Here is a 14,139-nt window from a genome sequence, read left to right on the forward strand (position 1 = left end):
ATAAAGCTGGTACAGCCTCAGTGTTCACCGTAAAACAGTAAAATAAAGCTGGTACAGCCTCAGCGTTCACAGTAAAACAGTCAAATAAAGCTGGTACAGCCTCAGCGTTCACAGTAAAACAGTCAAATAAAGCTGGTACAACCTCAGCGTTCACAGTAAAACAGTCAAATAAAGCTGGTACAGCCTCAGGGTTCACAGTAAAACAGTCAAATAAAGCTGGTACAGCCTCAGGGTTCACAGTAAAACAGTCAAATAAAGCTGGTACAGCCTCAGCGTTCACAGTAAAACAGTCAAATAAATCTGGTACAGCCTCAGGGTTCACAGTAAAACAGTCAAATAAAGCTGGTACAGCCTCAGGGTTCACAGTAAAACAGTCAAATAAAGCTGGTACAGCCTCAGCGTTCACAGTAAAACAGCCAAATAAAGCTGGTACAGCCTCAGTGTTCACAGTAAAACAGTCAAATAAAGCTGGTACAGCCTCAGCGTTCACAGTAAAACAGCCAAATAAAGCTGGTACAGCCTCAGGGTTCACAGTAAAACAGTCAAATAAAGCTGGTACAGCCTCGGTGTTCACAGCAAACGCTGCGGTTGCTGGCTCGCCTCTCTAACCGTTACCAACCCCAGTATCTGTGCGGTAGTTCTCCCCCTCGGGGCTCATAATCTGACTACAGCACAGACCTGGCCTCTCTCCTCCAGACATGATGTCCCTGTGGGGCAGTCAGGGTATTTAACATTAACAGTCAACTTTAATGTCAAGAAAGGAAGGCTGGCTGCCACCAGGTTGATTTACGTATGTTGATCCCCTGTGGTGTGCGATGACAGCAGCTTCATCCAGGCCTGTGTCAAAGTGTTATTAAAGGTAAAATGTGGTTTTATTGTCTGGTTAATGTGTTATTATTTATTTTTATTTTTTATTTAACCTTTATTTAACCAGGTAGGCAAGTTGAGAACAAGTTCTAATTTACAATTGCGACCTGGCCAAGATATAGCAAAGCAGTTTGACACATACAACAACACAGAGTTACACATGGAGTAAAACAAACATACAGTCAATAATACAGTAGAAAAATAAGTCTATATACAATGTGAGCAAATGAGGTGAGATAAGGGAGGTAAAGTCAAAAAAGGCCATGGTGGCAAAGTAAATACAATATAGCAAGTAAAACACTGGAATGGTAGATTTGCAGTGGAAGAAAGTGCAAGTAGAAATAGAAATAATGGGGTGCAAAGGAGCAAAATAAATAAATAAATACAGTAGGGGAAGAGGTAGTTGTTTGTGCTAAATTATAGATGGGCTATGTACAGGTGCAGTAATCAAATCAAATCAAATCATAGTTTATTTGTCATGTGTGCCGAATACAACAGTGAAATGCTTACTTACAGGCTCTAACCAATAGTCTGAAAAAAAGGTATGTGTGTGTGTGTGTGTAGGTAAGTAAAGAAATAAAACAACAGTAAAAAGACATTTGAAAATAAGAGTAGCAAGGCTATATACAGACACCGGTTAGTCAGGCTTATTGAGGTAGTATGTACATGTAGGTATGGTTAAAGTGACTATGCAGGGGGGGCAGGGGAGGGCACACAATGCAAATAGTCCGGGTAACCATTGGTTACCTGTTCAGGAGTCTTATGGCTTGGTGGTAAAAACTGTTGAGAAGCCTTTTTGTCCTAGACTTGGCACTCCTGTACCGCTTGCCATGCGGTAGTAGAGAGAACAGTGTATGTGTCACATCCTGACCAGTATAGGGGTTATTGGTTATGGTAGTTTGGTCAGGACGTGGCAGAGGGTATTTGTTTTATATGGTTCGGGGTTAGGTGTATGTAGAGGGGTATTGTATTTATGTGTTCCGGGGTTTTTGGTGTATGTTCTTGTTTTGGGTTTCTAGGTTTTGTATTTCTTTGTTGGCCTGGTGTGGCTTTCAATCAGGAACAGCTGTACATCGTTGTTCCTGATTGGGAGTCATACTTAGGGAGCTTGTTTTCACCTGTCTCTTTGTGGGTAGGTGTATTTTGCACTGCTGTTATATTAGCCTGTGAAACTGTTGGTCTGTTGTTCTTTGTTTTCACTTTAATATAAATAAAATAATGATGAGCACGCAACCAGCTGCGCCTTGGTCCCCTTCTCTCTTCAACGATGGCCGTGACACTGACTGGGGTGGCTGGGGTCTTTGACAATTTTCAGGGCCTTCCTCTGACACCGCCTGGTGTAGAGGTCCTGGATGGCAGGCAGCTTTGCCCCAGTGATGTACTGGGCCGTACGCACTACCCTCTGAAGTGCCTTGCGGTAATTACCGTGCCAGGCAGTGATGCAACTGGTCAGGATGCTCTCGATGTTGCAGATGTAGAACCTTTTGAGGATCTCAGGACCCATGCCAAATCTTTTTAGTTTCCTGAGGGGGAATATGCTTTGTTGTGCCCTCTTCACAACTGTCTTGGTGTGTTTGGACCACTCTAATTTGTTGTTGATGTGGACACCAAGGAATTTGAAGCTCTCAACCTGCTCCACTACAGCCCCGTCGATGGGGATGTGCTCGGTGCTCCTTTTCCTGTAGTCCACAATCATCTCCTTAGTCTTGGTTACATTGAGGGATAGGTTGTTATTCTGGCACCACAACCAGGCATCCTCTACTGTCGGGATGAGGTCAATGTCATTCCAGGATACCCCGGCCAGATTGCATAGCGGAGAAGGTGCGGTGGGATTTGAAATGGTCGGTAATCTGTTTGTTGACTTGGCTTTCGAAGACCTTAGAAAGGCAGTGTAGGATAGATATAGGTCTGTAGCAGTTTGGGTCAAGAGTGTCCCCCCCCCCTTTGAAGAGGGGGATGACCGCAGCTGCTTTCCAATCTTTGGGAATCTCAGACGACACGAAAGAGAGATTGAACAGGCTAGTAATAGGGGTTGCAACAATTTCGGCAGATAATTTTAGAAAGAAAGGGTCCAGATTGTCTGATTTGTAGGGGTCCAGATTTTGCAGCTCTTTCAGAACATCAGCTGACTGGATTTGGGAGAAGGAGAAATGTGGAAGGCTTGGGCGAGTTGCTGTGGGGGGTGCAGTGCTGTTGACCGGGGTAGGGGTAGCCAGGTGGAAAGCATGGCCAGCCGTAGAAAAATGCTTATTGAAATTCTCAATTATAGTGTATTTATCGGTGGTGACAGAGTTTCCTATCCTCAGTGCAGAGGGCAGCTGGGAGGAGGTGCTCTTATTCTCCATGGACTTTACAGTGTCCCAGAACTTTTTTGAGTTTGTGTTGCAGGAAGCAAATTTCTGTTTGAAAAAGCTAGCCTTGGAAATGTAACCACTCTCAGATTAATCGACAGAGCTATGGACACAAGGACTGGTCATCCATGATATCAAAATGATTGATATCAAAATGACTGACCATTCATGATATCCATGTTATGAGGCTATACAGTGTTTGTTTACATTTACAATGTTTACAAACATTGGAGTAAAACAATCTTATATTTTGGGTTCTCATGGAGTGTGACAGTTGAATTAAGCTCATGAGGTATTTATAAGTTATACTCTTCAAGAATAAAGGGATATATATATACATACAATTTTTAAATCTAAAAATGTATGTAGCAACTACAGATTGTCCCTTTTAAGTCTATTAAAAGTGTACAAGGTTGAAGATGTGTCCATTAGGCCTATGGATTTTTTTTGTTGATCAGCATGAATTAGATTGAGCAATAAAAGCCCCACTTTTATTCCATAGGCTTGGATCCGCACTATGCAGCTGTTGCAAGACAATTTTTCACCGGCTGTCAACTGGTTTCAAAAACAATGATTGATAGGCAGCTTAAACTTCTTGAATTCAACCATTATTGGGTTCAAATTCACATATAGATTTGTGAACAGCCATCCACATCAACCACAATCCATAAGGCGCAAATAGCTAAATGAGAGAGCAGCAGTGTAATTCACATCAATGCGCTATGTAGATATCATTAATAAGTGATATCCGTATCGCCGTAGACTACACCACTGCTGTCATCTTTTCCTCCAAGTATTCAAGTTGGATAATCTTTGGATGCCGACAGCAGTCGCACCATTGGAAGACATAGCTTTGACTGTAGACTACAGAAGCCTATTCCTGCTCTTTTCCCGCAATCCATCAAACACATTTGGTGTGCCATCATATTGGTCTCTGATTTGTGATCCGACTCACTCAGGTGGAACAAACTTAAACTTGCTCCTTTTTTCAATGCTGATTTGAATGTCATTGAAAAAACAGAGAAGTGTTAAAGACTTGTTTTCGCAAAAACATCCTTTCTGAATTTAAAAGTAATCCTTGAAGTAATCATGGCATTTTTCTAAAGTATCTGTACATGTAATCCGTTACTCCCTAACCCTGTGCATGAGCATGAGTAGTGCAAAATAATCTGTTATCATGTAAGAAAAATGTATAAATGAAGGCTAGGATGTCACAGGATGCTATGTTTAAATCAGATCTAACCACATTTCAGTTGAATCTGTTGTCAACACAACTTGATCTGATAAACAGCAACTTTCTGTGTTCCAACAGTTGATCTGTCCATGTTTGTGTTTCAAGGAGAGAGACTAGAGAAACGGTCCAACATGGAGGGGACACAGGGCCTCCTGGCCATCTTCACCATAGCAACATGTTTTCTGGTTAACGGAGCACAAAAAACAGGTAAGCATGTTTGTCTCCTGACATCTGAAACATTCCAGATAAACAGAGAAGCATTGAAGAAATACCACACAAATACAAAATTATGACCAACTCTTTGGGGCTTTAGACTGCTGAGCAGTTATAAGAAATGTGTTTTTATAAAAGCACAATCAAAATAATATTTGATTAATTTATTGATTAATTGCTTTCATTGCTCATCCCATGCACAAAAAACCTTGTGGTTTAGACACTTGTATTGACTTCCGTTGGCTGACGACTGTTTTCTTCCCCTCCCAGTCTGCAAGGAAGAGGCCGTGGCCGACATCGTCTTCCTGGTGGACGGTTCATGGAGCATCGGCTCAGAGAACTTCAAACAGATCCGTCAGTTCTTGTACATGCTGGTCAACAGCTTTGACGTGGCCCCCGACCAGGTGCGCATCGGTCTGGTCCAGTACAGCAACACGCCGCGCACCGAGTTCCTCCTCAACACCTTCCAGGACAAACAGGACATCCTGCAGTACATTAACAACCTGCCTTATATGGGCGGTGAAACCAACACGGGCCTGGGCCTGGACTTCCTGCTGAACGAGCTCTTTGTTGACCACGCAGGGAGCCGGGTGAACGAGAACGTGCCCCAGATCGCCGTGGTGATCACTGATGGTGAATCAATGGACAGTGTGGGGCTGCATGCCCTTAAGCTGAAGAAGCAGGGCATCACGCTGTACGCCATCGGGATCAAAGAAGCAGATGAAGATCAGCTGAAGGAGATTGCCACTACACCTCACAACCAGCACGTGTACAGAGTGTCGGACTTTGCTGCGCTGCAGGGGATCTCCCAGAGCCTCATCCAGGTGCTGTGTACTACCATAGATGAGGCAAAGAGACCAATCTCCAAAGTGGTCCAAGGTACTATAACAGTGTATTTATTGTTTCCATTTGAAAAATATTCTTTATAAATAAATGACATTATTATTTTCCTCAATCTCCAGAGTGCCTCAATGCCACAGTGGCTGACATTGTGTTCCTTGTGGATGGCTCTTCCAGCATCAGCCCTACAAACTTCCAGGAGGTTCGGAGGTTTCTCCACAGCTTCATCGAGGGGCTGGATATCGGAGCGGGCAAGGTTCGCGTAGGACTGGCCCAGTTCAGTAATGAGATCCAGAAGCAATTCCATTTGAAGGAACATACGGACCAAAGGGTCCTACTGGAGCAAGTGGACAGGCTTCCACAGCTCGGTGGAGGCACATACACCGGCAAGGCCATTACTGTCCTTCGGAAAGAGTTTTTCACCAAGGTCAACGGGGGCCGCGCTGATCAGAGGGTGCCTCAGATTGCTGTGGTGCTCACCGACGGGGAGTCTGAGGACGACGTCAAGCTGCCAGCCAAGGCGTTAAGGCAGCAAGGGGTCATTGTGTTTGCTATTGGAGTTGAGGCAGCCAACATCAACGTGCTGAAGGATATCGCTAACAGGCCCCACGAGCATTTCCTGGTCAACATAGAAAGTTTCCAGGCCCTACAAACAATTTCTCAGGGTCTGCTGCAGACTGTCTGTGTCTCCATGGAGAACCAGAGGATGGGTAAGCGACTTTTATAAGGAAACATACTGTATGTTGTAACAAATTGTGAATGTTGAACTAATCCAAAGTATCTAATCCAAGTTACTTGTCTTAGTTGTACCATGGGATACCATTCTAAGAAAAAGTATGCAACCTTAAGAGGCAGACGTTGTTTACGGCCACTTGTGCCAACAGTAAAGTCAACATTAAAAGGACCATTTCTAAAAATGAAAATAAAATATGGCATACATTCACACTGTTGTCATAACAATTATTCTTTATTTTTTCAGCTCTGATCCCAAAGTTCTCTGATATCTTCTTCCTGGTGGACAGCAATATGATGCAGGCAGACTACCTGCTGGTCAGAACCCTTCTGATGCGACTGGTCAACCAACTCAACCCGAGCACTAAAACCATGCGCCTGGGTCTGGCCCAGTTTGCCCAGGACACCAAGGTGGAGTTCTTACTGAACACCCACAACACCAAGGAAGAGTACTTGGCAGCTCTCAGGAAATTCAGGCTGCTGCTGCGCCCCAACAGGTCTCGTCACCTGGGCGATGCCCTGGAATACGCCCGTGAACACTTCTTCACTACAGCGTCTGGTGGCCGTAATGAACAAGGCTACCGGCAATTTCTAGTCACGGTGACAGGGGGGGATTCGAAGGATAACGTGATGAAGGTGGCACGTACTATCAAATCTGAAGGGACAACCATTGTGTCCATCGGGTTGGGTGAATCTACACTTCCAGAGCTAAAGTTAATGGCCACCTCGCCATTCTTTTACCAGACTACAAACATCGCCTCTGTGCTAAAGACTGTCTTTGAGACTGAAGAGGTGGTCCCTGTGACTGACGGTAAGGGCATTTGGGGATTTTTGCTGAATTAAGTGAATCTGATCTTTTGTGAAATAATTGCTCATTATACATAAAGGATAACAGATTGCTGTTGACTAACAATTTCCTCTCTATTGCAGATTGCAGTGAATCTTCACTGGCTGACATTGTGTTTATAGTTGACGAGTCTTCAGACAATAGAACTGCAAACTTCCAGCTGGTTCGTGGATTCATCCACAAGATAGTGGACGGCCTAGATATGGACTTCAACAGGGTGAGGGTGGGCATCGTCCTCTATAGCAACAAGGCCTCGGCCCAGGTCTACCTCAACTCCTTCCAAGAAAAAACTAATATCCTTCAGTTCATCAAGATCCTGCCCTTCCGTCGCGGTCTCACATACACTGGCGAGGCCCTGGAGTATGCCAGGGAGAAGATGTTTATCAAGGAGAGGGGCAGCCGGAAAGAACAGGGGGTGCAGCAGGTGGCGATAGTCATCACCGGAAAGTCCCAGGACAACGTAACTTCTCATGCCGCTGCACTGCGCAGAGCTGGCGTCACTGTCTACGCAGTGGGGATCAAGGATGCTGACAAGAACGAGCTGAGACAGATCGCTTCAGATCCCCCTAACAAGCACGTATTACATGTGGACAGCTTTGCCAAGCTCAAGACCCTGGAGAAGAGCCTGAAGAAAAGCGTGTGCTACAACATCCTTAAAAAAGCAGTCAAAGACAACGCAAGAACATACACTGCCAAGCAAAGTGAGATCAAAATGACTGTACCAATGATTCTTGTTGTTTAATTTGTAGAAGAATGTTGATACAGATGTAATGTGGTCTCCGAGATGACACTAGTGCTTTATTTTCTCTTCTGATTCTAGGCTGTTTGCAGACAGATGAAGCAGACATATTCTTTCTGATCGACCACTCAGGGAGTATTGAACCTCCAGACTTTGCTGACATGAAGACATTTATTAACAAATTCATACACACATTCCACATCGGACCGCTTCATGTTCGCGTGGGTGTGGTAAAGTTCTCTGATACCCCAGCTCTTGAGTTTGATTTGACAGACTACCTTGACAAACCTTCAGTGGAGAAAGCAGTGGATGATATCACCCAACTTAGAGGTGGGACAAATACCGGAATAGCGCTGACCTCTATGGGTTCCCACTTTGATCGTGCTAAGGCCACCCGTAGTCACAAGGTTCGCGAGTACCTCATTGTCATCACAGACGGAGAGTCTCAGGACAACGTGAAGGATCAAGCAGCAAAGCTGAGGGCGCAGGGCATCACCATATATGCCATTGGGGTGAAGCAAGCTAACGATACACAGCTGCTGGAGATAGCTGGCAGCCAAGAGAAGAAGTTCTTTGTCAACAACTTTGACGCTCTGAAACCAATAAAAAATGACATCATCACAGATATCTGCTCCCCTGATAGTAAGGCAATCTCTATTGTTTTTAAGTGTTACATCTTATTTATTTTCTGATTTCAGTAAAAATATGAAACACCTTGTCTCTTGCCAGGGATTGATTATGAGCACACATTGAGTTATAACAACGGCTAAATTAATATTTGTTATCTTTTCACAGTTTGCAAGGACATGAAGGGGGACGTCCTCTTCTTGATCGACAGCTCAGGTAGCATCAACAACTTAGACTTCCAGAAGATGAAGGTCTTCATGCAATCCATCATCAACAAATCTGATATAGGCCTGGATAAAGTGCACGTGGGCATCATACAGTTCAGCACCAGTCAACAGGTGATCTTCCCTCTCAACAAGCATAACGATAAGGAAGGCATGTTGCAGGATTTACAAACGATGCAACAGATGGGCGGGGGCACACACACCGGCGAAGCACTGTCCTACACCTCGCAGTTCTTTGACCCACTGAAAGGAGGGCGCACCAACGTGAAGCAGTTCCTGATTGTTGTAACCGATGGTGAGTCGCAGGATGAGGTCAAGTCTCCTGCCAAGAAACTTCAAGACAAGGGTGTGATCATCTACGCTATTGGGGTGGACAATGCCAACAATACACAGTTGCTGGAGATCAGTGGCGCACAGGAGAGGGTCTACTCCGAGAGGGACTTTGATGCACTCAAGGCTTTGGATGGCCAGCTGGCATTGGCAATCTGTGATCCGGAGAGAGGTGAGTGCCACTTGGTTCATGAAACATTACTTAAAAGTAACAATGAGTTCACATTTCTTAGATTTTGACATTGATATTTTCCTCTATCTCTTCTTCTCTTCCACCAGAGTGTGTGAGGACGGAGATCGCAGACATTATTTTCTTGGTGGACAGCTCCACCAGCATCAGCTCAGATAATTTTGACATTATGAAAAACTTCATGATGTCCGTGGTCAATGAAACCTTTGTTGGGGAGAAGCAGACACGCTATGGTCTGATTGTCTTTTCAGACAACCCCGAGTCTAAATTCACACTCAACGAATACAAATCTAAGAGAGACGTCAATAGTGCCATCAAGAAGCTTAGAGAACCCAGTGGAGACACCTACACTGGCAAGGCACTCAAGTATTCCTTGGGTTATTTTGGTGCCCAGTACGGCGGGCGAAAGGCCCTAAATGTCCCCCAGTGGTTGATGGTGATCACAGATGGTGAAGCTACTGACCGCAATAACCTAGCTGGGCCAGCCAAGGAGCTACGGGACAATGGGATCATAGTCTATAGCATCGGAGTGGTTGGAGCAAATAAGCAAGAGCTTGAGCTCATGGCAGGGGACACGAATAAGGTTTTCTTTGTGGATGACTTCCATAAACTAGACACACTGCACAAAAATATTTCCTTTGAATTCTGCCAAACCAGCAAACCAGGTAAGACAGAATGCAACTGTAAAAACATCTAAGCTGAAAGTACAAAGCCTTGTAGCATAAGCATGTTGAAATGAGATGGTTCAACATGATCTGACGTCTTCTCTTCTCCTCTTAGTCTGTGAAAAAACGCAGGGGGATCTGGTCCTGTTGATTGACAGCTCAGGGAGCATCAGCACCAAAGACTTCACTATCATGAAGAAGTTTGCCACAGACCTTGTTTCCAGCTTCAACATTGCAGAGCAGTCCTTCCGGGTGGGGGTCGCCCAGTTTAGCAGTGATCCTAAAAAGGAGTTCTTCTTGAATGAGTATTACACAGAAGCAGAGGTGAGCAAGCTGATAAACAATATGATTCGGATTCCGCACAAAACGAACATCGGAAAGGCCCTGGACTACGTCCGTACGGAGTACTTCCAACCAGCTAGAGGGAGCCGTATCAATGCCAAGGTCTCTCAGAACCTGGTTGTGATCACTGACGGACGTTCACATGATGATATTGTGCATGCAGCAGAGGAGCTCAAGGCCATGAACATTGAGGTCTTTGCCATCGGTATAGGGAACGACCACAAACCTGTTGAGCTCGGGCAAATCACTCTCAACCCGGAAAGGGTCATCTCTGTGCAGGACTTTGCCAGCCTGGACAAGATCAAGAAGAAGGTGGTGGATACTATATGCTCCTCCAAGGTACCAGAAACTCCAGCGGGTGAGTAAACTGTATGCACGTGTTATTTCCTCTGTCTCTCCTGACTCAATGTAAAACCCTCGTCAAAGAATGCTTGTTAGTGTTTGAGAAATTTATTTGAGAAAGCTATTTTACATTGTCTCTCATATTATCCTTGAGTAAACCTAACACATAAAGCTTTTGGACTTGTTAAAGGGGTTCATTTGGATGATAAGTAATAATGAGTGTCTGTGTCCAATAGGCTGCACCATAGACATCGCCATGGGGTTCGATATTACACGCAGGGCCACCGCCCAGGGGCTCTTCGATGGCCAAGCCCAGCTACAGGCCTTCCTGCCACAGATCATCCGCAATGTGTCCAACCTGAAGGGCCTGTGCTGCGTGGCGGGAGATGGTTCCATTGAGACTAACATTGGCTTCCGCGTGGTGGAGCAGAACGGAAAGGTTCTCTACAACTACAACTTCGAGAAGTACGATGAGAAAATTGTGGAGGAGGTTATGGCCCTGCAGACCTCCCAGACAACATACTTCAACTCCTTGCTCCTGCGCTCCTTCGGCGATAAGTTCCAGAAATCTAATGCTGGCGTGAAGGTGGGCCCAAACATTATTTCTCCTGTGTGGTTGATCCCAGAGTCCAACATTTTTCATTTCTTAGCATATTTTGTTGGTTATATCACATTGTAATAACAATGCCACAACTACTTTGTCCTTTAGGTGCTGGTGATCTTCTCAGACGGACTCGATGATGACGTGATGAAACTGGAGCAAGAGTTGGAACTTCTCCGCACTAAAGGTTAAAGAACCAGGGGCAACCCACAGAAACGGACACATTTAAGAACATTCATGAGACAAAAATGAACATTAAAATCAGTTGTACTTTTATCTCTGTCTTCCATGTCACATTTCAGGAAAAGGTATCAACGCCCTGCTTACAGTCGCCTTAGAAGGGGTCCAAAATGCCAACCTTCTTCAGATGGTGGAGTTTGGGCGAGGATTCGGCTACAAGCAGCCGCTCAACATTGGCATGCACAATTTGGGAAACACCCTGTTGACACAAATAGTAAGTGGTTCATCATTTTGTGACAACAGAATCAGAACAACCCTTTTAGTTGTGTCTCCCTGTGTTGTAGTAATACTGTATGTCACTTAGACTGGCTAAGACTCTTTGGGCTGACATGTAAGTCCTTTATGTCTCTATCTACAGTAATTCCATTTCCAGTCATATTCCCAGCTGTAAGGATAGAGAAGTATTTCTGATATGTCTGAGTATTTTGGGTCATACTGTACAATGACAAATGTTTTGTTTAGAAAAGGGGATTACGTGACGTTGTTGAAGAATGTCAGGATGTCAGAAATGACAGAAAGGAATTGTGTTCCTGTTTCGGCATTTCAGGTTGGAAGTATCAAAACTAGAACTCTGGGGTCATGGGAAATAGGATATAGTACACCATGAAATAGAGTCGTCACTTGCTAGAAATGTACTTAGCAGCAGGAGCCACTGGAGACAAGAAAAACAGAGCAGTGACATTATTGGTTGTTTTTAGATTGGATTTTGAGATGAGTACCTCCAAAGGTGTCTCCAATTATGAGGGTATGTCAACAAATGACATATTGGATTTCATAACACATTGTCACATTCTCTCTTTCTCTCCCACTCTCTCCTTCTCCCCCTCTTTCTTCCCCGTCTCCCTTTCTCCCTCCAGGACACAGTGGCTGAGAGGGAGTGCTGCAATGTGATGTGTAAGTGCACCGGACATGAGGGTATCCGTGGCAACAGAGGACGCCCAGGCACAAAGGTGAGGCCCTCTGAGCCTTCTTTATAAAATTATACAGTGTTTAAGATGTGACGTGACACAGTAATTGAACACTGTTAAAATACTGTAAAGAAGATATGGGTCTATGTACTTCATCAGTCCTCCCTTTGCCAGTTTCAGTTTCCTCATTTGCTCTTCGTTTCTCTTCTTACAGAGTCAGCCAGGACTGAAAGGACACCCTGGCTTCCCTGGCGAGGAGGGGGGAATTGTAAGTGTGTGTTTTCAGGGAGGGAAGAATAATTCTCAGTGTGGTAATCAGACATCTGACAAATCAAAACGTATTAATCGTGGATGGTGGGCAAGGTCTACAAGTCAGTTTAATAACCTGTGACCTGTGACCTTAAAACCAATGACCTTGTCCTCTCTCTCTGATTTCCCACAGGGCGAGAGAGGTCCACCAGGTCCCACTGGCCCACAGGGACTACAGGGCTGTCCTGGGAGGAGAGGCCTCAAGGTGAGCAGATGGACTACTGACCAACCAGAAATCTATGTTTATAGACCGTCTGGTCTGGAATGTTACCCATTGGATGTCTTTCCGACATCTGCTTTTAGATCACAGGTTACCATGACCCCGTGTTAGGGGTGTGTACGGAGGCGAAAGTCAGATGCAGGAGATCAGAGTGTAGTAAACAGGCGCACTTTAATTCCGGGCCAAAAACGACAGCACATAAAATCATAAACGTGCCAAAAACACGGAACATAACAAAAGTATGGCGCCTGACAATATCCACATAACAATAAACAATTACACAGAAAGACATGGAGGGGAACAGAGGACTAAATACATGCAGTGTGATTATGGAATGAAAACCAGGTGTGTAAGGAACAAGACAAAACAAATGGACATATGAGAAATGGAGCGGTGATGGCTAGAAAGCCGGTGACATCGATCGCCGAACGCCGCCCGAAACAAGGACAGGAGCCGACTTCGTTGGAAGTCGTGACACCCGGGGGAATTTACCTGTCCAAAATAATCTCATCAAATCTGACCTCTGAACCATGACACAGTGCAGTTACCTGTCTAAAATAATCTCATCTAATCTGATCTCTGACTGTTTTTTTACAGGGCTCAAGAGGCTACAGAGGGGACAGGGTAAGTGTATGAAGCTGTTGATACCACATTCACACAGCTAAATGTAGTGTACGGTAGAAACATTTCTATGTGCAGTATACTAGGTATTATGTCTTAACCAATGGAAAACCAGGTTCACCATGGTGCTTTCTTTTTTTCATTGTGTGGATGTAAACGTCTGCTGTTGTGTTGTGAATCAGTGTGCACATTACCATGGCAGGGTGATGATGGAGACCATGGCCTTGATGGGGTTGACGGTGAACAGGGTCTGATTGGAACAGCTGGAGCTGCAGGAGAGAGAGGAAACCCAGGAAGACCAGTAAACACATTTTCTCATTCTACATATATTTTGCCCAAAAACTACTCCTAGGTCACTGATATACTACTTCTATGTCATTGATATACTACTCCTATGTCACCAATATCCTACTCCTATGTCACCAATATCCTACTCCTATGTCACCAATATCCTACTCCCATGTCACCAATATACTACTCCCATGTCACCAATATACTACTCCAATGTCACCAATATACAGTGGGGGAAAAAAGTATTTAGTCAGCCACCAATTGTGCAACTTCTCCCACTTAAAAAGATGAGAGAGGCCTGTAATTTTCATCATAGGTACACTTCAACGATGACAGACAAAATTAGAAAAAAAATCCAGAAAATCACATTGTAGGATTTTTTATGAATTTATTTGCAAATTATGGT

The 14,139-nt window shown here is 44.5% G+C and overlaps 1 protein-coding gene across 3 annotated transcripts in view; it reads left to right on the plus strand.

Moving 5' to 3' along the window:
* The window catches only part of LOC106585544 (collagen alpha-6(VI) chain), a 50,125-nt gene that overhangs the window by 17,983 nt on the left and 18,003 nt on the right, over window positions 1-14,139 (plus strand). For 2 of the 3 annotated variants that reach the window (XM_045719050.1, XM_045719048.1), the window contains exons 2-18: window positions 4,531-4,659; window positions 4,936-5,544; window positions 5,628-6,215; window positions 6,485-7,048; window positions 7,168-7,785; window positions 7,905-8,465; window positions 8,619-9,176; window positions 9,284-9,859; window positions 9,975-10,559; window positions 10,780-11,129; window positions 11,253-11,331; window positions 11,447-11,598; window positions 12,242-12,334; window positions 12,507-12,560; window positions 12,735-12,806; window positions 13,419-13,445; window positions 13,645-13,743. In XM_045719050.1, the coding sequence (XP_045575006.1) occupies window positions 4,542-4,659; window positions 4,936-5,544; window positions 5,628-6,215; window positions 6,485-7,048; window positions 7,168-7,785; window positions 7,905-8,465; window positions 8,619-9,176; window positions 9,284-9,859; window positions 9,975-10,559; window positions 10,780-11,129; window positions 11,253-11,331; window positions 11,447-11,598; window positions 12,242-12,334; window positions 12,507-12,560; window positions 12,735-12,806; window positions 13,419-13,445; window positions 13,645-13,743 (5,703 nt within the window). In that variant the 5' untranslated portion in view covers window positions 4,531-4,541. The remainder of the gene's footprint in view (window positions 1-4,530; window positions 4,660-4,935; window positions 5,545-5,627; window positions 6,216-6,484; window positions 7,049-7,167; window positions 7,786-7,904; window positions 8,466-8,618; window positions 9,177-9,283; window positions 9,860-9,974; window positions 10,560-10,779; window positions 11,130-11,252; window positions 11,332-11,446; window positions 11,599-12,241; window positions 12,335-12,506; window positions 12,561-12,734; window positions 12,807-13,418; window positions 13,446-13,644; window positions 13,744-14,139) is intronic. The other variant, XM_045719049.1, reaches the window with a different exon arrangement.

This window comes from Salmo salar, chromosome ssa05 (genome assembly GCF_905237065.1).
Source record: "Salmo salar chromosome ssa05, Ssal_v3.1, whole genome shotgun sequence".
NCBI classification, from domain to species: domain Eukaryota; kingdom Metazoa; phylum Chordata; class Actinopteri; order Salmoniformes; family Salmonidae; genus Salmo; species Salmo salar.